The sequence below is a fragment of the Pectinophora gossypiella genome, chromosome 6 (genome assembly GCF_024362695.1).
Source record: "Pectinophora gossypiella chromosome 6, ilPecGoss1.1, whole genome shotgun sequence".
In the NCBI taxonomy this organism is placed as follows: Eukaryota; Metazoa; Arthropoda; class Insecta; order Lepidoptera; family Gelechiidae; genus Pectinophora; species Pectinophora gossypiella.
This window is the reverse complement of record NC_065409.1, coordinates 2,235,232-2,263,216: the sequence shown is the minus strand read 5'-3', so window position 1 is coordinate 2,263,216 and position 27,985 is coordinate 2,235,232. Positions and strand designations below refer to the sequence as shown.

Here is a 27,985-nt window from a genome sequence, read left to right as displayed (position 1 = left end):
ATCATCACTTTTCGTACGATACTGTATACAAAAGGTTTTTTGATAAATTGGCGATCATAGTAAGGTTTTTAGATCTCCCGTGATAAAGAGGATCTCCTTGCATGATAGTCGATATTTGACTTATTGCCCTGCAGGGTAAATAATACACAAGACGACCTTAGAATATATTTTGGAGAGCTCCGTGCGTCGTAAAGTTTGCGGTCGAGTTGAGTGCAAAGTTGAAGTACTTATGAACTATTTGCTCATACTTGTATGGGCTTGTTTCGCGGTCACTTGGCCCTTCCAACTTATTTCTTCTATTCCGTGGTTGGGACCATCCTACTTACTTATCTTTAATTTTGAAAATCCGTGATAGCCAATTCCGGCTCGGGCTTTAAAGCCACTTTTCCGATCATGGATAATTGATATGTACGTATAAATTCTGACCACTTAACAATGTTATGCTTAAGTTGTTGTGCCCCAGCGGGGCGTCACAATGTAGTCATGAGCAATATAATGTACCCACTTTAGGACTCTGTCGCACTAACATATTTGACATTTAGTGAGACTTACAGTTCAATTTGTCAAAAAAGTTATTGTGACATGGTACAAAAGTGTATACATACAAAAGTGTATACAAACACAAGGTAATTTAAAAGTTAGGTATATAATATGTAGAAATATATTATACAATTTCAATAAAAAGGCGTTAGATAAGTGCAGTGTGAACACACCGTAAGCGAGACGGCCGCGCAGTACCTATTGTATCGAGATTGTATGGACCGGCGTGGCGCGTCGGCCGGTCCGTCGATGCGTTTGTATGAACACACTACGCGTTACCGGTGCGCACATTCGTGTGGACAGCGAGACACAGCTGGCGTGTCGGTAGCACATTCGTTGGTACAACTTTCGTGATAGCTACGCGTGTGCGTAGAGCACGCCTCGAGTGTCCATATGCGCATATTTGTCACATGGGTCTAGCAGCTGAAGTGTTAATACTACATCCCGCTTAGGGACGGTACTGACAAGTATCGGAGTCCGAAGGACGTAACATACGATCCCGACGACCCGATTACTCTAGCCATAGAGGCAGCCAATCAGCTCGCGACACCAAACACTTCAGAACCCCGATACCGACCCCGCCGGCGTGGTCGACGATTTCCCTCATTCAGCGGTTATCGCTATCGACCCACTAGGGTCGATTAATCCTTTCAATATTCTTCCTCTCAGACGACGCCCTGAGCCGAGGTTCGCGCCCAACTGGGCACCCTCAGGCCTGTTGTCTTAAACGTTGTACCGGGTGAGAGCCTTCAGCGCTCCCCATTTGTCCGGCCAAGTAGTTAATGCCATCTGCGGCAAATCTACAACAAGTCACGTCAAAAAAAAAAAAGTGTTAATACTCGTGACCGTACCTAGCATATCCTATATACCACCTATGTAAAACTGTGACTTGCAACAAATGATTATGATATCGCGTAGTTTTTCAGATTTGTGCCCGGTTAATGGCAGTAGGTTCGCCCCCTATTACTTGAGACTTAAACATAGGTAAGTATAATACGTAAGTACTACTAAAGGTGCTCGGTGGCGTAGATGTTAAGCAACTTTCGCAAAGGCCGGTCATAGGATGGTTGACCAAAAAGAAGTTTTCATCTCGAGCTCCTCCGTGCTTCGGAAGGCACGTTAAGCCGTTGGTCCCGGCTGCATTAGCAGTCGTTAATAACCATCAATCCGCACTGGGCCCGCGTGATGGTTTAGGCCCGATCTTTCTATCCATCCATAGGGAAGGCCCGTGCCCCAGCAGTGGGGACGTTAATGGGCTGATGATGATGACTACTAAAGGTAATTGCTTCTATGCTGTTCTGGGAGCACATAAAAAATATAGAACACGTTCAGCTGCTTGTCTTCCCGGGCATGTCGTAAAAACCGACAGAGGAATTGTGTCCTCTAACATGATGGACTAATGTTATGGGCGATCGGCTGATCCCTTATCACTATAAGGTTTATCATATCCAGCTTACGACATCGTATCAACAGTGGCTGCAAGTTGTCATTGATTACTTTGTCTCTGCCCGCCCCATTAGGGATTACGGGCGTGAGTTTATGTATGTGTGGATGCTTCGAAAGAAATCCCGCGGATTTTACTGCCGGATAAAACAAATAATGGATTATAAAGCGAACAATTTTATCACACGTCCTTATAATCGTTCTTTTAGGTACCTAACCTACTTACTTATTATCGCTAATGAAAATTGAAATTAGGTAATAAAACATCCAATAAACTGAGTAATACATAATTGATAATGTTTATTTAACGTACGTAATCAACATTATTAATTAAAAACATAATTCAATCTTAGATACATCCTAAATGACCTGCACATTTCTGTGGCCTTATTAACTTTATTAAAGTATAAATTTATATAATATTTAGAGACATAAGTAATTTAGTAATAAACCATCCGATAAATGAATAATACATAATTGATAATGTTTGTTTAACGCACGTAATCAACATTAATAATTAAAAACATAATTCAATCATACATCTTAAATGACCTGCACATTTCTGTGGCCTTATTAACTTTATTTAAGATACATTTTTACAATATTTAGTTAGAGACATCGTACCGAATACTGAGGGGGTAGATTGAGTTAATATCAAGTGGAATTTTCCGTCGCAAGGTTCATGATTCTTTTTGTGTTATTTTAAAGACTTTGCAGGCTTGAATCACCTGATTGGCCGAAAAAGTAAGATAATTACATGCTTCGGAGAGCACGTTAAACCGTTGGTCCCGGCTATTATTATTACCACCCTGACACACCACTTTTTCTTCCGTCGCGTTAGATTACTCTTACATAGTCGTTCTACCCTCTTCTTCTTCTTCTATCGTTTGGGTTATGAGGCGAATTACTAACCTCATCAAACCTGGCGTAAGGGTTATTACTGAGCCGTCAAAGGCCCCTGACACGGCTCATGTAACGACCCTGATGTGTTATTTATTGCTCGAACTGTTCCCCGCCTAATGCCGTAGCTTGCAGTTTGTCGAAGGGCAGCATCATAGGATCAGTGGGTGGCATCTGGACTGTGGCCGCGAGCACCGGCCGTGTTTGACCTTCAAATACAAATATAGAGAAACATATAAAACTTATTCAAATTCAAAAATATCTTTATTCAGGGTTATGCCGAGGTTTTTCTTGCAGCTTCTTTTCCCCGGCTATACAGGTTGTTTGAAGCTGCAGTAGTTTTAGGCGGACGAGACGTTCGTTATATAAAAAATGACGATTCAAAGTGTAACCATGTTACCTACTGAATAAAGATATTTTTTGATTTTGAATTGAATTTGACTTAAAAATATACTATGTGAGGGGATGTTTGTGTATATTGCGGCATGATGGGTGGTGATGGAGTCCCGTCATGCCGGCAAAGTAGTGGGATGATTGGTAATAACGATGAAAAAATAACGTAACGTTTTAAATCCAACAGAATATATAGTTATATATACATATATACAGCTGCTTATAGCACGATAGCAGTTTCTGAACCCAAGACAACATTTAAGTCGTAGGGCTATCGCAAACACTCACACAGTTACACACAAACACACACACACACTAATATATACACATACACACACACACACACACAAACCCAATTTACATACAAAATGCATGTTTATTTGTTCTTATTTAAGCACAGTTTATTGTCAAATAAATTCAGTTTAACAATGGTCTGCCTAAACTGATGTTATAAAAGATGTAATTGCTGAACACTGCTCCCTGAGATACAGGTCTCCTAGTTCAGGTAGCAGGGTTATACTTCTGTAGCATTTGTGTGTCCTAGCTGTAGCACCCAATGTTGTGTCGATCTTTTCTATGACAATAAACAATTATTTTATTTTATTATTTTATTTTTTATACAGTAATATAGTTTATTAACAACACTACAAAACCAAATTATAACGATGCTTAGATATAAGATTAAATCCAAAACTAGAGGGCTCGGCCAGAGCTAAACAGTATAATATATTTATGTTGTTCTTATGAAGGTCTGGGATGCAATGAGTCAGTGTAAAATGAAAGGAAATGCGTAATGGCATGAGAATTTCGAAATTTAAAATGATTGACGGTCAGAAAGAAAGGCCAGTATGTGCAGAGTTTGTACTCTGCTACAATATTCACAAGAAAAATCCTTACCTACACACAACATCACACCCCCTCACAATGCAAATGGACAGCCCTACCCTTATACCTTACCTTCCTTCAGCAGTAACACCTTTACCAGCGACCTCTCACCGGCCTGCCCACTCACTGAGCGGAAGAAAACCTCAGGGTTTACACTCTCAGAGAATACCTCCTCGATTTTTGTAGGGAATTGAAGTTTTGCACCAGGAGATAAGAGGGGTACCTGTTAAATAACCGTAACATAAAATAGTTAAAGTATACAGTGAGGTTGTCCGTTGAAGAAAAAACTCTTGTGTGAAACAAGTCTAATGATAGTAATGATCCAACGGATTATACTTCCAGAGGTAAGGCCGGGTTCCATCCCTATTTGGTGGATATCCCAACTATTCGCACAAAGCGCTTCGCTTCGTCCTTCATTCTGCGCAGTGCTAAGGAGTGGAATTCTCTGCCGTTTTCTGTATTTCCGAATGCATATAACCCAGGTGCTTTCAAGGCCAGAGTGAACAGGCACCTTCTGAGCGAGCTCCCTCCATCTTAGGCCTCGTCAACACCTTCGGGCAAATCTGGGGCCAAGAGCAAACCTATCTTTTTTTTTACTTGACTTATTGTTTATTTGCCGCAGATGGCATTAACTTCTTGGTCGGACAAATGGGGAGCGCTGAAGGCTTTCACCCGGTACAAAGTTTAAGACAACAGGCCTGAGGGTGCCCAGTTGGGCGCGAACCTCGGCTCAGGGCGTCGTCTGAGAGGAAAAAATATTTGAAAGAATTAATCGACCCCAGTGGGTCGATAGCGATAAGCGCTGATTGAGGGAAATTGTCGACCACTCCGGAGGGGGCGGTATCGGGGTCCTGACCCCGTCAAGGGTAAAAGAAAAATATAGGACACAACATCCCTGTCCGACGGTAAAATTTCGTTCGATATCATTAATTTAACCTGTATACTTAGGTATTTTTATAATATAAGTATCAAGATACACAAAGTCATTTGAGTCCCGAGGTAGGTTAGGTATTGTAAAAAAAGTATCTATTGATATGATATCAGAAAGATAATTTTCGTTGCAATCGCAGATTATTTATACTTAATCTGAAGTTGCAAGTCGTGTGAGTTGGCACTGTTGGCAGAAGTGACGTCACATTTGATTTAATACTAACTGTTGCTCACGACTCCGTTCGTGTGAAATCTCTTTGCGTAAATACTTTGATACCTTGCTTCCATTATAAAATAACAGCATATCTTTCTAAAATAGATACATAACCATAGAATAAGGAATAATACTACGTATAGAACGGCAACTCTCCGCTCCCCACCAGCGGCTGAGCTAGGTTTACCTCACCCCCCTCGGACATAGTTTAGTCTTTAATCGTATGGGCGTCAGACGTCACACACAGATGCGCGTGTACGATAACGTCAATGTGTAGTGTCTGTGTAAAACGAGGTGTTTTGTATGAAGTGTCCGGTGTGTAACGTAAGTAAGGTTATACTACGATGTATGGATTTACTTGTATCATCATCAGCCCATTAACGTCCCCACTGCTGGGGCACGGGCCTTCCCTATGGATGGATAGGGAAATCGGGCCTTAAACCACCACGCGTGTGCAGTGCGGATTGATGGTTATTAACGACTGCTAATGCAGCCGGGACCAACGGCTTAACGTGCCTTCCGAAGCACGGAGGAGCTCGAGATGAAAACTTTTTTTTTGTGGTCACCCATCCTATAACCGGCCTTTGCGAAAGTTGCATAACTTCAACAATCGCACACCGAGCGCGTTAACCGCTGCGCCATCGAGCTCCTCAAATAGGTACGTAATTGAGTTTGATATGTCCGTGGCTCACGATAAGTCTCCCATAACACCAGGGCCGCGGCATTATGCTGAGGGAGATCCTTTTTTTTATTTTGGGCGCCTCCATTGTGTAGATATTTCATCATCACCAGCCCATTAACGTCCCCACTGCTGGGGCACGGGCCTTCCCTATGGATGGGTAGGGAGATCGGGCCTTAAACCATCACGCGGGCCCAGTGCGGATTGATGGTTATTAACGATTGCTAATGTGCCTTCCGAAGCACGGAGGAGCTCGAGATGAAAACTTTTTTTTTGTGGTCACCCATCCTATAACCGGCCTTTGCGAAAGTTGCTTAACTTCAACAATCGCACACCGAGCGCGTTAACTGCGCCATCGAGCTCCTCAAATAGGTACGTAATTGAGTTTGGTATGTCCGTGGCTCACGATAAGTCTCCCATAACACCAGCGCCGCGGCCCGTGCTAGCACGTACCTATCACGGCATTACGCTGAGGAAGATCTTTTTTTTATTTTGGGCGCCTCCATTGTGTAGATATTTAATATACTTAATTATTTATTTGGGCACGTTAAGCCGTTGGTCCCGGCTATTAGCCGTAAAAACACCTCCACCAACCCGCAGTGGAGCAGCGTGGTGGAGTATGCTCCATACCCCCTCCGGTTGATTGAGGGGAGGCCTGTGCCCAGCAGTGGGACGTATATAGGCAGTTTATGTTTATGTTAATTATTTATGTCTTTTTTTTAAGTATGTCAGTTTGTTAATGTGGCGTCCAATATGGAAATAATGTTTTCTTTCTTTCTTTCAAATAAACCTACCTTGATATAAGGGTTGGAGACCTTATAGTCTGTTGGCTGGACGTGGAACAGTATGGACAAGCCCATCACCGCCTTCTCAGTTGATGTGTTCTCTATTATCAGCGTCACTCTGAACACTGGCCCCAGGCCTTCAACCTGAAGACAAAGGATTTTATTGATTTCCTTTAAAGTGTGGGTTGTGAGGTGAGGACCAACCCCATGAAAGCGGAAATCTTACTTTCGGACAATCGGGTGATCAGACTGCAATGTCCTAACCAAACTAGGGATCACTAAGTAATTTTTCACCTCAGCAACCCTCGTGCCAAGGTCATTATTGAGCGGTAAAAGGCCTCTGACATGGTCCACGTAACAAACACGTAAGATACTTAAATCAGTAAGTATGTAACCGGAAAGATATTTGAAAGAATTAGTCGACCCTAGTGGGTCGATAGCGATAAGTGCTGATTGAGGGAAATCGTCGACCACGCCGGCGGGGTCGGTATCGGGGTCCTGTATTTTTTTGTTGTCTTTTGTTTGTTTAGTGTCCGATCATCTTCCCTCTTACATACATACATACATACATACATAAACTCACCCTCGTAATCCCTAATGGGGTGGGCAGAGCCACAAGTAATCAAAGACAACTTGCAGCCACTGTTGATACGAATTCCAAAGATGGATATGATGAACCTTATGGTGATAAGGGATCAGCCTATCGCCCATAACATTAGTCCATCATGTTAGAGGACACAATCCCTCTGTCGGTTTTTACGACATGCCCGGGAAGAGAAGCAGCTGAACGTGTTCTATGTTTTTTATATGCTCCCAGAACAGCATAGAAGCAATCTTCCCTCTTCTATCCTCAATAACTCTCAATAAAAAAAAACAATGAATTAGACGTTCTAATTTCTTTTTGTTTCGTTGTCACTAACACCCTGTATACTTTACCTCAGCGGACAACCTGACAGGTTCAAGAGCACCCACTCCGATAGAGTTGTCAGACTTGACGTGGGCGTCTAGCAGAGTCTTCGCAGCCACCAGCCGGAGTCGACTCAGCTCATGCTGGAACACCTCGTGCATCCCTGTAATGGTAAAATCATAAACTCTTCTATCGTGTGGGTTGTCAGGTGGATTATCAACCTCATCAACCCTCAAGGGTTACTATTGAGCCGCTAAACGCCCGTGACATGGCTCATGTAACGACTACTTACATCAGTAAGTAGTAACCCGGAACAACCGCTTCCCGTGCCTTCCGAACCACGGATCATTTTACTCTCAGACAATCAGGTGATCAGCCTGTAATGTACTAAACAAACTAGAGATCAAAAAGTATTTTTGTGGTATGTCCCCACTGGGAATCGAACCCGGGATCTCCGGATCGTGAGCCCAACGCTTAACCACGAAGATCGTTAATATGGTAAATAATATACTACTACGTAAAACAAGGAATCGATTTCTTTCACGTAATGGAGGTTTTGTTGAAGAAAATAACTTTAGAATGAGATTTTTTACGAAGGTGCTTATGAGGTTTTCGCTATAAATAAAGCAACGATACGTAATCTTTCATTTTTAGATAGCAGCGCCTGTTCTTATATTGACAGCAAAACGCATTTAAGTACATTGCTATAAAAAACGCCACAGGCGTTTATAAAATGATTACCTACTTTCAGTCATTATCTCCATAGCGTTATCCCGTTTATACAGGGTCCACTTACATAACCTGAAGATTAGACAGGTCCGGGTTTTTACAGAAGCTACTGCCTGACCTTCCAACCCGCAAATGAAAAAACAGTGCAACACAGATTACGTCACATACCTCCAAAACGTATTTCTCGGGAATGTGGGTTTCCTACTATGAGGGGCGTGGGTGCGTGTATGAAGCGGTTGATAAATGTGGAGGAACCAAGAGAAGTGTGTCAGGATCGAAGCAAATGGAATTCTATAGTCTCTGCTTACCCCGGTGGGAAATAGGCGTGAGTTTATGTATGTATGTGGGTTTCCACACGATATTTTCCTTCACCGCTAAGCACGTGATAATCATTTATGATCCAAAAATGAATTCGAAAATCACTGGTTAAAAACCTGCGACTTCAAAGAGAGAATCAAGCGTTCATCCAACTGTTACCTTCTTTTAGTAAACCAATATTTTACCAGAACACATACCAACAGCATTTTCCCGTTCCCTGACAGACTGTTCTAGAAACAACTTGGACTTTTTCGGTATGAGCCAGGGCTTCTGCGTGACTCCAGTATTGGAGGAGTCCACGCCTGCTGTGTGAGCGTTAAAATCCGCCGTCCTTTTCAATATCTTCAGCATTAGGTTGCCACCTGAAATAGACACTGTAAACTCACGCCCGTAATCCATTAGGATGGGCAGAGCCCCAAGTATTCAGAAGATGACTTGCAGCCACTGTCCTAACATGAATATGATGACCATTTGTCGGCGCTGCAGTAGCTCCGGCGTGGTTGTATTGTTTGTTTTGATGGAGGATGGAATCACTTCAATAAAAGCTTCGTTACTTGAGGGGGATTGTTTATTGACTTGTTACTTATATGGTAAGTATATTACATTTTTACGCGCGTACTACGCGATCGTTGGTCGTGACGTGAGCCGAGATAGATAGAGAGGTAGAGAGCACAGATAATATAGACCGAGACCAGAAGAACGTCATCGGGGTTGCCGTTTTTCAATATTGTTATTGGTGCGTTCACGTTGGCGTGAACACCATTATATGACAATTAGCCCCATGACAATTGTCCATCATGTCAAGAGGACCCGGGGAGACTAGCACACATGCTGCATATGTTCTATTATTTTTATTTGCTCAGAGTAGCAAAGAATAAAGAAGAATACTACGTGTAGAACGGTAACTCCCCGCTCCGCACCAATTTGTATCGGGGGCCGACCTCACCCCCTGTGGAGCTTATTTTAGTCTTATGGCCGTAAGCTGTTAATGAGTACAGGGTAATTTAAACCGAGCTCAGCCACTGGTGGAGAGTTGCCTTTGTATACGTAGCATTATTCCCTATTCTATGCCTTGTGTACAAATGAGTCGTAAAATAAAATTATATAATGGCATAGGTACTTACTGGCAGTAATAATAATAAACACATGCTCTTCCTGGCCAAGTTGACCGAATTTCATAACAGATGCCACGTCTGCAATTAAAAGGCACTATATCATTTAAACTAGTACAGTACAGCAGTACAGTAGTAGGCTGAGCTGTAGGCCATCTACGGGGGTGGGGAGTGGCGGATAGTGGAACGGCCATCAGATATGATGGTTAGCTGCGAATATAAAAATAAGCAGTCCCCGACCAAACAGCGACAGGATTAGCAGAACGTAGTGGGTAGCTCACTGGGACGGGCTAACCTATAAAATGCTACTTAGGTTCTATGACGATTTTGTGACGTAGCGAGTAGGCGCCGCTACTTCAAAAGCGCACCCCTGATGCCGAACAGCAGCGGTATCAGTACTGGTTGGAGGCCGAAATGGATTCTGGTAGGGCTCTAGCTAGAACATCACCGATTGAGAAATTGGTCGGTGTACTGCGGAACGGAAGGCAATTGGGGCAACCAACGTTCTACACGCCCTATCTATGGAGTAATGGCGATTACCTCACCGACAAGATCGCAGCTCTTAAATAAAGAGAGAGAACATTTAAACTAGGTACCGCTACAAATACATAAGTTGTAGAACTTAACCGCGATATTTTGTCGCTTTATGTAGATGAATAGGTCAATAGATGTATGACATTTATGTATCGTCTTGCGTATGTATCTTTGGACTATATGCCAATTGAGGTCGTCTGAAAATTGATTTTGAGTTTTTATTGATTGAACGCGTTTGAGACGACTTGTAGAGAGATCGCTCAGGACAGAGAGAGGACAGGCGTTTGCTCAGAAGAGTGGCAATCCAGACTAGTGATTTTTACCTCTTATAAACAGCGAATCCCTTTTAGCCTTGCCGTCATACAAGTGTACATGCCCTGACGCCAACGCTACTCCAATTAGAGTTACTCCAAGATGCATGATGGGCAGCAGTGTTATCGAGATCGGCCTGTGTTCCAGACTTAGTGACCATTGCTTCTTGCCCTGAAAGAAATTAATTAAGAAAAGACATAGATATAATACATACATATTTGGTATAATAAGTCACTAATTAAGTAAGTTAAGATAAGGAAGAGCCAAGCCTCCTAACACAGACTTTCCCAGTTTAAAGAGGGGCTTGGGTCAACTAGCATTTAAAAGAAAATATCGTCTAAAACGAATAAAGTTTTTTTTTTATTATTATTATTTTAAAAGGAAAAAATAACGTAACATCTCGACCACATTCCAATGGGATTTCAAGTACATCCATCGGAAGATAAACTAAGTACAGTCATGACTTTATTACCTAGCCTTTAGGGAGACAGTATGAGTGTGAAAAATGGTTTTTTTTTTAAATACAAGTAGATAAACGTCATATCAAAAAAACATCCAGTGTCCTTATTATTAAAGAGTTTTTACAACAATACCTTTGCTTTTCTTTTATTTCCAATACTCAAACTGATAGTGTTGTCAAGAACATTCTCTGCAAACTGGGGGATTAAAAAGATCGAAGCAATAATGCTATTTGACATTTGTTTGCATTGCGCACTTACTATTATATGCGCAAATGTCAAATTGCAATATTGCTTTTTTAGATGAATTGCTTCGATGTGGCCTTTTTGATCCCCTGGTAATATTAACACCTACCTTTTTGCCATAACAGGCCAAGGTATGGTCAGCACATATGACCATGACACTGTAGTCAGTGGGCATCACCTCTATAGCTATGATGTGGTCATCTGCTGTGAACAGGATCCGACCTTCCGGCCAGTCGCGTTTCAGAAGGCACACGCATTTCTCTCTAGAAGTGTAAAACTTTGAATAGTTATATAAATGACACATTAAACAATAATAATAATAATGAAACAATAATATAATATTAATATATTTTCTCTGTGCTAAAAAACCTTTTTTGCACTGTGCTAAAAATACCCTTTTGTGCACTGTGCTAAAAAAACCTTTTGTGCACTGTACTAAAATACCCTTTTGTACACTTTGCTAAAAATACTCTTTTGTGCACTGTGCTAAAAAACTGATTTTGTGTGCTGCGCTAACTTTTGTGCACTGTATAATATGGTTACTTGACACCTTGTAGCTATTGTGATTCTGTAGTCAACATTATAGAGGCCAGTTGTCACCATTTGATGCGGCGTTTTCTTTGCAGCACAGATTTTAGCCTGCCAATTTTATTAATTATTGATGACAAGTATTAAGCCAATCATCATAGAGTCTGGCTTGGGAAACCAGTCTAAGAGAACCGACGGTAATTTTAAAAAAATGTAGCTAACTTCACTATATAAACTGCCCAGTGGAGTTGATACTAGATACTACGGAAAATTATATATCTAGTATCAAATCCATTTGGGCAGTGTATTCTTACTGTCTTAAGTTACATATTTTTTTTAATTGCCCTGAATCTCTTGGACAGCTCTCGCTAGCCAGATTCCATCATGTATGTACCTAAGAGGATTTAAGCACAGCCTGTGAGGCACTTTGATTCATGACTGTATAATATACGGGAGCACTACGCCAATACCACAGCCCGGACACTCCTTATAAAAATATCGTTCTCATCTTGTGGAGCCTTACCAAAGATTTTTTGTATGGAGTGCCCAAGGTGTGCCTGTAACCACCGATATAATAGTCCATAGACAAATTGTTTAGCATTTACCTGTGACATTTGAGTAAATGTCTGCGGGTCTAAGATGAAGACTTCACCATCTTCCGAGCCCACAACGAGACAACTCACGCCATATCTGTCCACTGAGTTCATCTTCATAGTTGCTATGCAGGCTATCTCAGGCACTCTCTTCTCTGGCAGTGTCGGATTCTGTTTGTGTGTTAAAACGAAAAAAATGCAGTTTATTTTATTTTAAACTTCTTATTATAATAATAATATACTTTTCGTTTATTATGTACTTCTTTTACGTTTACTTTATTACCAATGTATCACATAGAAGAGCGGGGCTACTAACACAAGTAAATATTTGCTTAAAAGTAGTCCCAAACACGAGGATTGTATTGATTTTTCGTAAATAAATAATTTTTGATTTGATTTGATTAAGCCTTCATTCAGATGTTTCATTTAGTAGTCACATTTGTGACTTAGTTGGCAAAGGCGTCCAACCTCTTCCACGCTTTTCTGTCCTCCGCTACTCTACCCCAAATTTCATAAGTTGTTGGTTACTCATGGAAATATTTAAAAACCTGTTCGAGATACTCCAACTTCTGATCAGGAGACATGGAAATGAAGCCCCGAGACTGAAGACTGAGGGCCTTCTGAGGAATTGCTTTCAAACTCTCTGTTAGCGGGTGTACTGCTTCAGCTGTATGGTTTAATGGGTCTGTTAGCTGGAAAAAAGATTTATAAAGACTTTAAAGTTATATTACAGGAGTTTATAAATAATTGAGTATTGTTTAATAGAACCTACACTATGAAAGTGACTGAAAGGGTAACTATGCCTTAGTTGTGGCATAATGCAGACTGATTATAATAAAAATGATATAAGCAAACATTATAGTTTCTCAGATAATAAAACTGAATTTTCATTGCTCTTAAGTTTCTCTACAGATTTGTTATTACGAAAATAAACTCTTAAATCCCTCTTTTAAGACACCTCTTTACTTCAATTGCTTATAAATAACAAATATATTTTAAAAAATATACAAAAATCCTTTAAAATATTTCAAATCGTAACACCTACCTGTTTCCAAACATCCAACTCACTGGAGTTTAGCTCGAAGGCAGGCAGAAAGTATTTATAGAACAGCTTCATATTCCTATAGATATAGACACAAGAACCAAATGCTATAGCTATCAGAGGCAGACTTTGAGGAGACGTCTCGCTCGAGTACAACCCCACAACACCAAGTGGTAAGTCTGGCAACACCATGTCGGATATCTGCATGGCTCCTTTGAAAATCTGTTAAAAGTATGAAAAATATCAAGTAGTATTTGGACTACTAAATACTATTGGCTCGAATAAGTTGACCTTCAATAAGTTCAATTCTGATAAAATGGAGTTTTATAAGAAGAAAAAATTACTTACCTTCAATTTCGGACTATCATCTCCACGACCCAAATCGCCAATTAGTAGTTTGATCTCATTATCATTGTGTAAATCCACCAGAGCCACGTCTAACGGCAAAGTATTTAAGTCTATCTCATCTGTGCCTACTTCCACATCTAACCAACGCGTTATTGTACCCATATTTATTAAATAATAAAACTAAAATTTTTGAAGAATTTAAAGTTTACACAAATCGCGGCACCCCGTTACCATAGTAACAGTTTGACAACTATTCCTGTCAAAGTTTTGATAGGGTTGATCGTTCCATTAATATATTTTTTTCAGATTTAAAATTATTAAAACTGGGTAACATGAAATCATGTATTAAACAATAAAAAATACATTTGCTTGCTTTAATAAAGTGTCTACAAAAACATAAAACTGAATTTAAATATTAATTTCAATCGAAGTACACAACCTAGTGGGGAATAAACATTTTAACAATGAAACGAACGTCGCGTGCGTTCTGAGACCTTTAGACAGTGGATAGTTCCACTAAATATAATTGAACTAAAAACTTAGCTATGAAAAACATTTATTTTACTCCTATTTATTTTAAGTTAAAATAAATAACAAGTTAAATATCGGTATTCTAATATGTAGTGTAATATTCCCGTTTTCTTTGAAAGTTTAAACTTCTAAAGTAAGTAGTTACAATTGTTACAATTTAATGTGATTTGATTATAATTATTCATTATTCACATTCAGAACCTTCAAGTTTGACGTTTCCGTTTGTTTGTTTTGTTTTGTCGTGATGTTGGGGCTTTTCGGCGGGAAACGGGAACGGGACAGTTGCTTTCTTCATTGAGTAATCTAAATAATTAATACGAAGTGGTGTTTTGTGGTTAATGATCGCATTAAGTTAGTCGGAAGACATTCGCGAGTGTTATTATATTGGAGTATTCAATAAACAAAGTGTATCTGCCTATTTTCGCTTCGTGCTGGGAAGCCGCTTCATAACTCAAAAGTTTATGCGGACTTTTGAGTTAATTCGTTTGGGGTTCGGAGTAGGAGTCTACTCCGAGGGTGGGGGCTTAGGTTTCATCATCATCACCTTTCATCATTTCATTAATCATCAAGAAAAAAAATACGTCAGACATGGCTGTATGGGCATAGTTCCCTTTGCCTTACCCTTTGGGGAAAACCAAAACAAAAAAAAAAAAAAATGTCGTGATGTTGGTGTTAGTGAGTGAGGGCAAGAATTCATTTTAGCAAACTTTTATAAAGTTATTTTAGTGTTTTATCCATAAAGGACTGTATATCGCTTTCACGAGTGCTTTTTTGATGGAACTATGAAAGTTTGTGTGCTCGGTAAGTCTGTTTGTTTCCTATTTTATTTGTTAAGTTGTGTCTAATTAACTCTTCAATTTCAAGGACTAATGTTTATTTTTCAAGAAGAATGAAAGGGTCTGTTTATTCAAAAAGAATCCCTAGTTTCGGAGAGAATAATGAAGACTATAAAAGAAAATAAAAATAAAAACAAAGAACTTCTTTAAAGTTTACCTATACCTAATAAATGGAGTTTGTTATAAAATTACAAGTTTTTCACACAGTTTCGAAACAACATCTGCGTCTATAAATAGCACGTGTTATCAACCCAATCGAATTCCGCATTCTTTTATATTATTGCAATTAAACAAATAAAAACTTTATTCTGAAGTCTGTACTGTAGGTTCAATATTTTACTTGTTTCATGAAAACTTGGATAGAAAAAATGTTAGTTTGTCAACATTGTATAGGTATTACAGGAGTTATACTGGTCCTGGCTATGGCCACATTTATTTTATTTAAGCTACAGAAATGCTTATAGTCAGTGGACTGAGCAATAATAATAATAAAGGACTTTCCGGGCTATGTTATCCGAAAATAATATAGATGGCAAGATGTCCATTACCTAATAATTATTAGTCAGGTACCTACATAATTATTAAAAAAGGTAATAGCAGAAGCCTCTATATAAAAATAATAGTTGCTTGATATTTTGATCAGATTATGTATAGAATTATGTTGCTACCTTAATAAATTAATTTATTTCAGTACACAATCATATTTTGCTAGTAACAATTTATCTTAATAATAGTCATTAAATACATTAGTCAGTACAAACACTGCAGGTCAGTCTAAAATACCGCCCCCTCTCGTACCGTTGTTGCTACCTATATTGCTTCAGTTTATTCTGATCAGAATAATGTAAAGATGTATTGTGCCTGGGGGTAATATTTAACAAGGTCATGACTTATACCCAAATAAAGATAAAAAATGCATATGTCTGTTCTATGAAATTGAAGGTTAAAGGTTAAATAGGCAACTCTAAACAGCATTACCTATCTATATTTTATTTGCAGACATAGCTTGGAAAGTCCCTCATTAAAATTAATAGGTAACAGTAAATAGTTTAAAAAAAAAATATAGAAACTTTTATCTTTTTTCATATTTCTACACTTACTTTTTTAGAAGGAATTCCAATGATACCAACAAAACAGCATTAATAAGAACTAGGATGACTCATCAGAAAGGAAACCTGTGAGTGGTGTGACCAGTTTATTTTATTTTTATTTGCTATCTCCTTGGGAGGAAATTATCTTATATCCCAGTGACTCAGAAACCGGTTTGGATAGAAACAGAGGTGATTGGTTTGCAACATTAATGAGAATGGTTATTACTATTAGGGAAATGCTGTTTAGTTCAGTAGGTATAATATTTTTAGTGTTTTATTTTAGTAATAAAAACATTAAGGTGATGGCTGCATGGCTTACCATGTATGGAATATATTAATAGTTACATAAAATATAAACAGCCTATATATGTCCCACTACTGGGCACAGACCTCCCCTCAATCAACTGGAGGGGGTATGGAGCATATTTCAACCACGCTGCTTCACTGCGGGTTGGGTCTCAAAAAAAATATATTTTTGAATACTAAAGCGTGACTACGGAAAAATCACGCGCATCTTCTGTCGTGTGGGTTGTGAGGTGGATTACCAACCACATCAACCCTGGTGTCAGGGTTATTATTGAGCCGCCAAAGGCCCCTGACGTGACTCATGTAACGACTAAGAACTAAAATCACGCTCTAAAAAGTATGAAACCAGAAAATATTCTCTTCTATAGTCTGGAATTCTTCCGAATAGTGATGTTTAGCAGGTCACTATGGTCGAATGCCAATCTGTCCTAAGAGTTTGCTTACCACGGCATGCGACCACGGCTATCTGCTAAACGTCTCTACATCTTATGCGACAAATCTACTTAAGATAAGGTAAGATAAGATATTTATTGCGTTCCTGATGTTTTTACGGAGGTCTTAAAATAGAGGAAAGTACAAACAGGAACCCTGTGAGGGCACTATAATGACAAGTCCCGTCAAAAAATATCTTCATATTCGTTTTAAAGAAAACACGTACGGTCACGAGCATTAATATGTATACACTTTGGTACCATGTCACATTAACTTTTTTGACAAATTAAACCGTAAATCTCACTGAATGTCAAATATGTTAGTGCGACAGAGCCCTAAAGTGGGTACATTATATTGCTCATGACTGTACTTATGCTAGCGTGAATGTTATACCTAAGCTAGAGAATTATGCTCTTTATCTGGGTGCAAAGTTTGCACGCAGCGAATGTAATGTCGCCTCCATTCTATTGTTTCCACAATCTGTGATCTATAGGACATATTATTATACAAAAATGACATAAATATATGTATGTCTCCAGTAAGCTATGTGCCTTTAGGTATCGCTTTAAAATTGGTAGTGGAATAATTTATAACAGCGTAATTTCGCAAATTCAAATCATCCGGGTTTTAGAGAAAAGGCTGCCCTTTTTTTAGCCTATTGATATTTAACGGATGACAAATGGAATTCCAGTCATACATAAACTCACGCTTTTTTCCCACCGGAGTAAGCAGATACTATGGAATTCCGTTCGCTTCAATCCTGACACTTCTCTTGCTTCCTCCGCATTCATCAATCGTTTCATATACGCACCCCGGTTCAGAGCAGATCATACTAAACCTTAATAGATAGTAGATAATAGATAATAGGTTACTAAGGACATATCCAATTAGGTCAATATAGACTTTAATGTCGGGACAAACCCTTTTAGGGTTTTCCGATGTTAACTATTTAAAATGTAGCATTAAATTGTATCTATGATAAATAAATAAATAAAAATAAATAAATAGACCTTCTAGGTCATCCTCTAGGCACCGAAGCAAGGAATAGTTTTATTTTTTCGGACAATCAGGGGATTCAAGCTTGCAACGTCTATGTCGAAACTATCAAATTCAGTTCGCTTCGATCTTGACACTTCTATTGCTTCCTCCACACGCATGCCGGTTTCGAACCTCTGACTTTTAAGTATTATTTTCGAATGTCTCAGGTAGTTACAGATTATACGTGTTTAAGTAAACACGTCTATATCGTCTATAATATAGATTACATACCTATAGATTACCTATAGATTATTTATATAGACTCTATATAAATTATATATATATATATATAATCTATAGGTAAGTACGTACCTATTCATAAAAAAGATGCGGGACCCACCAAGGCGAGGCAAAGAAAGCGACCTTGCCCCTCATTGGGTAACCAACCTTGCAGGCTTGTTCTAAATGCATTCTTCAGGTCGAACAATAATCTGCGATTTTATTAGACTGTAAGACTATATTGTTTTAAACTGTGTCACTAATTCACTTTAGACGCAGGTCACAAAATAAATTATCCCAAATGGTCTGTTGGCTAAAATGCTGCTTAATTTCAAGCCCGTGACGCCCATTGCAATAATTTAAAATAAAAATGTTTTTTTTTTTTCGCCGGTTCAGAGTAGATTGTACTGAACCTTTTCTAAGGACATCTCCAATTACGTTAATGTAGGCTTTCTAGCTAGGTCTTCCTCTAAGCACCGAAGCACGGAACATTTTTACTTTTTTTTGGACAATCAGGTGATTCAAGCTTGCAATGTCCTTACCAAACTAAGGACACTCTCACATAGTGATTTCGACAAAACCCTAAACTCGTATTCGGACCTCGAGATCGTGACCCCAATGTAACAAAAACTGGAACAAACAAATGTAGTAAAAATACGGAAGAACAGTAATCACACTTATTTATTCTGGTATCAAATAACACTTAACTTGGTAAACACGTCCGATGTCGACAAGGTCCCCAACGCAAGAGAGCGTGTATCAATCCGTCCGATTTGACAACCCCATTCTTGTGTTGCCATTTATAGAAAAATGTCTTATAACTGTCGACGAACAATTCAGCCTAACACTCGTTCATCCTGACCGCGTGTATGTCCCCATACACGTCGACAGATGAGCCTAACACTCGGCTGATTGATGCACGCTTCCAGCTTAATGTATCTAATTAACAAAGTATATTTAAGTTAATCACACAATAAATGCACAGAATAAATTTCATTTCAGTTCATTTCATTTCATTTCATTTCAATCTTTTCACACAGTTTCATAGAGCAGTTAAGTTTTTGAATAGACATGAGGTTGTTCATTTTGAAATTCACTATACAAAGATTTTAATCGTAAGACCCGGTTTTCTAGACGCAATAATTAAATGATAGAGATTCGATTTAACTCAACATTGGGTTTTACGTCCATTAATGTAAAAGAAAATATTTATATTCAAATTAAGAATGTTGGTAATATAGAATGACCGGTAATAGGTATAGATTTATATGAACCCACAAAAATGCTTTCTAGCCGTGGGTAATAGCTACCGATTTATGGTGGTACAAAGGTAATTTTAATTAGCTGCACAGAATAACAATTCAAGATATTTAGATGTAAGGTAATAGATTTTGTTTACAATTAAATTAATCTATATTACATACTAATGAACCAATCAATTTTTTTTTAAGCTTCTGGACTGGAAAGGATTTGGCATCAACATCAACGGCGAGTACCTGACGCACCTTCGATTTGCCGATGATATAGTCCTAATGGCTGAGACCCTGGAAGACCTGAACACCATGCTCGAGCATCTCAGTAACGCATCCCAACGAGTGGGTCTTAGCATGAACATGGCAAAGACAAAAATTATGTCCAACGACCATGTCGCACCCACTCCAGTTCAGGTTGGGAACGTTACACTCGAAGTTGTAGACCAGTACATTTACCTAGGACAAATAATCCAGTTAGGTAAGTCCAACTTCGAGAAAGAGATCTCTCGTCGGATCCAACTCGGATGGGCAGCGTTCGGGAAGCTGCGGAATATCTTCTCGTCCAGAATACCTCAGTGTCTCAAGACGAAAGTCTTTGACCAGTGCGTGTTGCCAGTGATGACCTACGGCAGTGAGACGTGGCCGCTTACTATGGGTCTCGTGAGGAGGCTCGGTGTCGCTCAGCGGGCAATGGAGAGAGCTATGCTCGGTATTTCCCTGCTGGATCGAATCAGAAATGAGGAGATCCGCAGGAGAACTAAAGTCACCGACATAGCTCGGAGAATTGCAAAGCTGAAGTGGCAGTGGGCAGGACACATAGCGAGGAGAACCGATGGCCGATGGGGCGGAAAGGTTCTGGAGTGGCGACCACGTGTCGGACGACGCTCAGTGGGTAGGCCCGCTACAAGGTGGACCGACGATCTGGTGAAGGTCGCGGGAAGCCGCTGGATGCGGGCAGCGCAGGACCGATCGTCGTGGAGATCCTTGGGGGAGGCCTATGCCCAGCAGTGGGCGTCATACGGCTGATGATGAACCAATCACATGGTCCATTCTATCTCAGTTCTAACGAACCAATCACATGGTCCATTCTATCTCAGTTCTAACGAACCAATCACATGGTCCTTTTTATTTCAATACCAACGAGCCAATCACATGGTCGTCTGTTTCTCTAATATTAGTTAACCAATCACATGGTTCTTCATACCTTAAATTTAACGAACCAATCACATGGTTCTTTATACCTTAAATTTAACGAACCAATCACATGGTTCTCTGTTTCTCAAATATTACCTAACCAATCACATAGTACTTTATACTTTAAATTTAAGGAGTCAATCACATGGTCGCTACCTTAACAAACTATTGTCATAATACCTTTAATCTTATCGTATAGTGATACCTTCATACACATTTTACACATATTGATATTTATACTAAATACAAAAGATGTAATATCGTTGATTTAAATTTGATTCGTAACTCTAAGTCATGATCAACAACAATAAACGCTGTTAAAAATCATGTTCACTGTCAATATTTTCAAGATCCGTGTCACTTTCATTTATGCTTAAGGCTGCTACATGAACCCAGGGCAACATAACGATCGGCAGCGATTGTAGTTTTACGCTTATGTCTACTATTACTTAAACCTGGTGTCGCCGCGATTTTATACCGGTCATTACCGAGTACTGCAATAACACGATATGGATCCGAATAATTGTGGTAGTAACTTTTTACTTCTTCCATCATTTTTAAAATTTGTAGACGTAATCTCTACTAATGCGCACATTCTCAGAACATGCGCATATTCTTAGAATATGCGCATATTCCCAGAACATGCGCATTCGATGCAAGCATCCACATATATTTTTTTTCACGAATCTTGACATCTTAGGAAAACCAATATGTCCTCTTCAACCGATCCAGTGTTCTCTAGGCCAAAGTCATAGCTGCCACCTTGCCCCCTTCGGCACCACCCAACGCAAATCAGATCTATTACAATTAACACACCTGTATAACTTGTTATCCTTGATAACAACATTTTCCTTTATTTCTTTTAATCCATTAGCATCTAAGTCAGATGAAAGTATCTCTCGAATCCGGCATAATTCACTATCGCCTAACTGCAGGGTGTGAAGCTAATCGTCACCTTCCCTAACGAATAAACAACTTCGTTGCCAAATCCCCTTAAAGCTGTCGTTACGTTGTTGTGTTGAAGGCCCAAATGTGTTAATTCTGAATTTGCCAAAAGAGAAACCTCACTGCCGAAATCTACAAAAGCTTTCACTGGAACCCCGTTAATAAAAACTTCTTTATAGAACTTCAAGTTCAGAGTAGACGTGGATATGCACATCGTCTTTTGAGAATTGGTAGCCTTACTATCACGCTACTCGTCGGGTTTCATAAAACAACTGTCTATTTTATGGCCTACTTTGTTGCACCGAGTACATTGAATAAGTGGTTTCGGGCACATTCGAAATGGGTGACCTGATCCCTTACAATTAAAACAAAATATACCGGTGTCATTCGGTACTGATTTTATCTTGAAACCACTAGCTCTATTACCATTGCTGCCGCTAGTTGTATTGAACCCTACGTTTGGCCTATTCCTAAAATTGAAACGTTCTGGGATATTTGTCTCCTTATTACTCATTAGGAATTCTAATAACTGTTCAGGTTCTGTGCACCGTAACGCCAAAGCATTCGACTTTGTAGTTTTGTCACTCAACCCGTGTATCAGACAACCTACCGCGCGTTTGCCGATATTGCACTGGTTCAACATTGCCAATTTCTCGTAAAATTACACTACGATTTGGTTCCTGGAACATACTTTTGCGCTTTAGCATGTACTCCAAGGACTGGCCATAGTTTTGCTCAAATGGGAATGCACTACACAACTTTTGTTGCCATTCTACCCAAGTATACATTATGGTTTCTAGACTATCATACCACGATTTAGCCAGTCCCTGCCGTTTCTGGCAACGCGAAATGAATTGTAGTTCTTTCGTCCCAACCGTAGACGGTGGCGCACTCATTCACGTTTTTTTTTAACCAAACATCTATTCGCTGTCCTTTCGATGACGGGTCAAAATCTGGAAGTATATTCTTAGGATTGGGGTTATTAGAGTGACTGGGTGCGCCTGCCGGCGTCGGCTGGGGCTTTATTGAGTTTAGTATGTCTATAACATCCTTGGACGTGAATGTAGGACTATCTAACCGTCTAGACCGATGCGCGGTATTAATTCCTTCGTCATGTGCATCTGTATGCGGACGTGTCATCCCATGATTGCCGTCATTTCTGTCTGGTAGTCTACTACGTGCACGGTCACGTTGAAGTTGATCTTAAAGGAACTGCAGCCGTGCTCGCTCTCGCGCTACAATTGTTCTCGCTCCTGTATACTCGAACTATTCCTAGTTCTACTTTGTTGGCGACTTACACTGCGATTACGGTGGTAGAGAGTGGAGCTAGGACTACGTCTTCTACTTCTGCTTCGCGTCTTACTGTGACGATGAGAACAGCTCGATTTACGTCTACAATAGCTTGGAATACACGTCTACGGCTTCTGGTTCGCGTTTTGCTGCGGTGACGACGCGAACGGCTTGGACTACGTCTACGACTTGTACTACGTATCTTACTTGAGTCATTGCAATTAGAGTGAAGTCCACCCTCGGTATGCACATCACGGTCGGTGCGCCTTTCACGTGACTGCTCGGATGTCTGGATCTCGAGAGTTGTAAGGCTCCGTCGCGTCGCCTCTGAGCTTCAGATTCATCACGTTGTTGCATATCTTGGTAAACAATTACCGCTCCAACGGTAAAAACAAACTATTCAACGCCACGTGGACTAGCCAAGTTCCATATACTTTCGCCGCCAACCTTCGAATGCCCAATTTCTGCATTGCGAAATGCACTACTGTCCTCTCATCCCAGCCGTAAACCTCCGCGCACTGATTTACCTTTTTTAGCCACATGTCTATGCGTTGGCTTTTCAGAGACGGATTAAATTCCGGAAGAATATTTTTGTAATCCAAATTTTTATTTACTGATGGTGCGCTTTGATTTAACGGCTGCGATGGGAGAGCATCTTTAATAGTTTTAATTAGTTCGACAACCTTCTCTTGCTCTCTTCTCAAAGCCAGCTCGCGATCAAGCAAGCAGCGACTGCGGCTGCGGCTTTCACCGCGGCCGCGGCTGCGTCTGGCACGTGAACGGCTCCTCCTAGAAGTCTCCAGACTACGGACTCCGTCTCCTCCGTCCATTTCCTAGAACTCGTAGAATAAAATTGTAACCATTAATGACTAACCAACATTTGAATTTTAAAGAATCTAATTTTACTGTTTTTGATGATAACTCGAAAATGGTGCGTCCGGGGCACATAATTATCCGCCAGATTCTACCATCCCGATAATAAATCCGAAGAACAATCCGGAGTGTTCGGTCGTCCGGATATCCGGACAGCATGCCCTAGGTGCATCTAGAGAAAATAGACAATATGTTTGACCCCTTTCATCAACCTCCGTAACCTCAACCTGGTATCATCACATGTGCTGTTCATATAGGATCTATTATTGTTACTAAAGAACACCCAAAACCTGCTAGGGGATGGATAATAAGGCTATGATAACATTTTATTCACAAAAACGTAAAAGTTAAAAATATTTGTGTAAAAATCTCGTAAACTATGCATGTGACCTTACAAACGACATTTTCAGTAATCCCTTATAACCCTCAATACCAGCAAGTTCTACTAATTTATGATAATAATTACAATGACTCTTAATGATATTAGGCCAAACAAAATAATTACATTTTATAATTTTACTAAATTATAATAAAGATTCAATTACTGAAACCAGATTTACCGGACCATATTACATATGTACTTACATACATATACTCACGCCTGTAATCTCTAATGGGGTGGTCAGCGCCACAAGTAATCAAACACAGCTTGCAGCCACTGTTGATACGAAATCCTAAGATACCATACATACCAAACCACCATATTATGTGGCCTATAAGAAAAAAAAATGTAAAACAACACATAAATTATCTTGTAAACTACTTATATGTCTGGTCGCAATAACAACGAAATTTTTGTTACCGCTGTATTCATTAGAATTAATCTTTACCAAACATAATAACCCTTTACGACAAAATTTCACTATTATTTCCTTTAGTATATTTTATTTTTAATTTTTTTTTAAATGTAGGTATGTACGTAGCATTGGATTAATTAGGTCATTCATTGAAGTTGAACATATCAATAGTAATACATTCATTTTTGTTTATTTTCTGTAATCCGTAAGTAATGTTTAGAATGTGGGTAACTCTTCGAAATAAAGACAGGTTAAATAACTATAGGTACCTACTATTTGAAATAAAAGTTGACTATGCATAATTGAAACAATTAGAGTCTCACTAATAATTAAAGAATAATTATAATTCAAACAACACTTTTCCACAGTTAAACTTACAAACTATCCAGCTTGAAAAATGGTCACGCGTGGCAACAAAACATTCCAAAAACGTAGGTACTTACCACTTCTGATATGTAGTAAAAATACGGAAGAACAGTAATCACACTTATTTATTCTGGTATCAAATAACACTTAACTTGGTAAACACGTCCGATGTCGACAAGGTCCCCAACGCAAGAGAGCGTGTATCAATCCGTCCGATTTGACAACCCCATTCTTGTGTTGCCATTTATAGAAAAATGTCTTATAACTGTCGACGAACAATTCAGCCTAACACAAATGAAAATCTAACTCCCACAAACCGTTTGATATTTAAAAAAACATGAGAGCCACGAGTCATAATCATATGACTCCGATTAGCAGTAACTTCTCCTTTGTGAAAAATACGTTTCGATTTTAGTATCGGTATCGACCTTTATTTTACTTTGTCTGCGAAGTTGGCGTACCAACTTGTACAATTACGCCTCTGTTGCAGTCACGGCGCATTCCAGTGAGATGCAAATTCGTTGCGGTATCGTGTCGTTCAACTGAATAACTTCTGGTTTATACAAACATTTATCATGTTTACGTTGAAAAATGAATTGCCATTTTGTTCGCCTTGGGCTGCTCCTTCACCTGCGAGTATTCGCTTGTAATGTAAATGTTACAAATCCGATAGATACATTGATTAGCCAGGGAGTAGAACTGAGCGCAATACCCACATGTAATGTAATGTAACGTATATTTATGGAACATGACGTTCGTACCTCACCCAGCAGGGTCCACATAATGGTGCTAATTCCTGTAAATACCATCTAATTTTATTTTAAGTTATATCTGTCATTTTCTTATCCGCCGAAAAGGAAAGGGACGGGTAATCGACAAGCATAAAATTTATGGAACACAAGTCAATTTTAAGCACAAATCTAAACCAACCGTTTAAAAATTTTACATCCGTCAATAACCCGACACAGTTAAGTAGACAGCACGTCAAATGGATTGCATACCAGCGACGTACCTTTTGATTCGCCCGGGTTATTCATTCATTTACTCATTCTTCCTAAAATTAAGAGCTGTGAATCATCCGTCCCTTTCCTTTTCGACGGATATGAAAATGACGGATATAACAAAATAAAATAAGGCGGTGTCTGCAGGAATCGGGGCCAATACCACGGTCGTGGTTCACGCCGCGATTAGTACTGAGTTCCTTTTTATCTCAGGACGTCCGCCACCACCTTATGATCATTCTAATGAACATCCTATAAGTATGCTTTTTTGTAATTATCCTGTGAAAAAATTTGATGATGTTATTGTCTTGTTTTTAGTGTGTGGCGTCCTTTTATATTACACAATGTCTATTATATAATTTTACAGTCTACAGTATCATTTTACAGTAGACAATCTATCAACACCATCTGTCTAATATTTTGATACTTACAACTTGTAACGTCGAGCATTACATGTAACGAAAATCTGTCAACACAATCTATCTAATATCTTGATACTTACAACTTGTAACATTAATGCAGGCGAGTGATTGTGAATGCAATGCTCGAAATCCAATTTGTAATCTTACACTAACGAATGCTCGTAAGTCATGAAGACAGTAGTTAGGAATGGTCGAACGCGTGACCGTTTTCTATCTTTTTAATAAGGACCTAAGTCCCAAGATCACTTGTTATGGCTTTAACAGTTATGTTATATTCTTCGATGAAATAATCCATTGATGTAGGGTAATCAATTAGTTACTTGATTCTGAAGAACTGTATAGATCAAAGTACTTTTGTTCTGCATTTTTCTTTCTGTTTGACTTGCAACGTTGTTTACCGTACCAAAAAAATAATCGGTTTAATTGATTATTTAACCGTTAAAATAGACTAAATCGATTATGATTACCGTCGGGCGAATCCAGAGAGATGTTTGTGCCACAAATCAATGCACAGGTATGACTTGATTTTCATTGTAGAACGAAATGATTATTTAAAAACAAAATCTTACGAACAATAAGCAATCTAGGTACAAAATAATATTATTACCTACCTGTATTATTATATTAAATTATTACCGCCATGTTATTTACCATCGGAGATTGTGATCAATGTCGGCCATTTTGAATTAAAAAGAAATGTAGGATGGTATTAATAAACTAATCTCAACTTCGAGACTGCCCTCAAGATCATGTCAATGTTAAGTTCTCGTATAAAACAGAGACTTCAGCATGATCTTAAGGGCAGTCTCAGCTGAGATTAGTTTATTAATACCACCCTTAGACCCCTATGTTGTCTAAGTCCTGCTCTGTGTTTATGGAACGGACGAAAAACCGTTGAAAATGATACGGCGCGGCGCAGCGCCGCTATTGAACGGATATCTGTCGAGATTGTGCTCTGGCTGGATATTGCATCTAAACGCATTCCACTCAGCCATTCAGATGTGAAATATCCGATATGCATTAATATTAGATTACTTGAGATTTGCTTCAGATCGATCTAATGTGAACCTTATGGGTTAACCCAGAATTGCTTTAATGTTTTATTAAAACAATCTAAGTATATTTGCTCGGAAGCGTAGCCAACGAAGACGGTTTTCCTTCTTTCGTGCGAAAGCCCTAGCAATATCGAATTTTGTTTCTTCACCATACTGCGACGCCTTCTTATATAGATATCTTGTTACTCCGCTGTTTCGTTACATCGAAAAACTGTAGGTACTTACCGCAAAAGATTTTACTGCGAAGTCTTGTCCAATCGTAACCGACGTCAAGCTACTGCAACCATTCACGAAAACGATTATTACAATAATTATTTATCGCTCCTAATCTCACTCATAGTCTGATAGAGCGAAGTGGAACATAAGTACGAAGAAGGCAGACCCCACCATCAGATGGGAATAATAAATGCCAAGGAGAGAGAGAGATTTTTCGCTCCTAA

General features: G+C 39.3%; 2 protein-coding genes across 2 annotated transcripts in view; one reads left to right on the top strand and one right to left on the bottom strand.

The window, feature by feature from the left end:
* Positions 1 to 2,913: 2,913 nt before the first annotated feature.
* Positions 2,914 to 14,119, bottom strand: LOC126367321 (Bardet-Biedl syndrome 1 protein homolog). Its single transcript, XM_050010793.1, has 13 exons — positions 13,897 to 14,119; positions 13,552 to 13,770; positions 13,055 to 13,198; positions 12,519 to 12,677; positions 11,936 to 12,024; positions 11,495 to 11,648; positions 10,693 to 10,852; positions 9,848 to 9,916; positions 8,921 to 9,085; positions 7,706 to 7,839; positions 6,779 to 6,913; positions 4,234 to 4,384; positions 2,914 to 3,092 (listed from the first exon to the last, which is right to left on the bottom strand). The coding sequence occupies exons 1-13, from the start codon at positions 14,056 to 14,058 to the stop codon at positions 2,977 to 2,979; spliced, it is 1,857 nt and encodes a 618-aa protein (XP_049866750.1). The 5' UTR covers positions 14,059 to 14,119; the 3' UTR covers positions 2,914 to 2,976.
* A 976-nt stretch (positions 14,120 to 15,095) lies between these two features.
* Positions 15,096 to 27,985, top strand: part of LOC126367291 (uncharacterized) — a 177,944-nt gene continuing 165,054 nt past the window's right edge. Inside the window, exon 1 of the mRNA XM_050010718.1 lies at positions 15,096 to 15,228. The gene's annotated coding sequence lies outside the window, so the exon portion shown is untranslated. The remainder of the gene's footprint in view (positions 15,229 to 27,985) is intronic.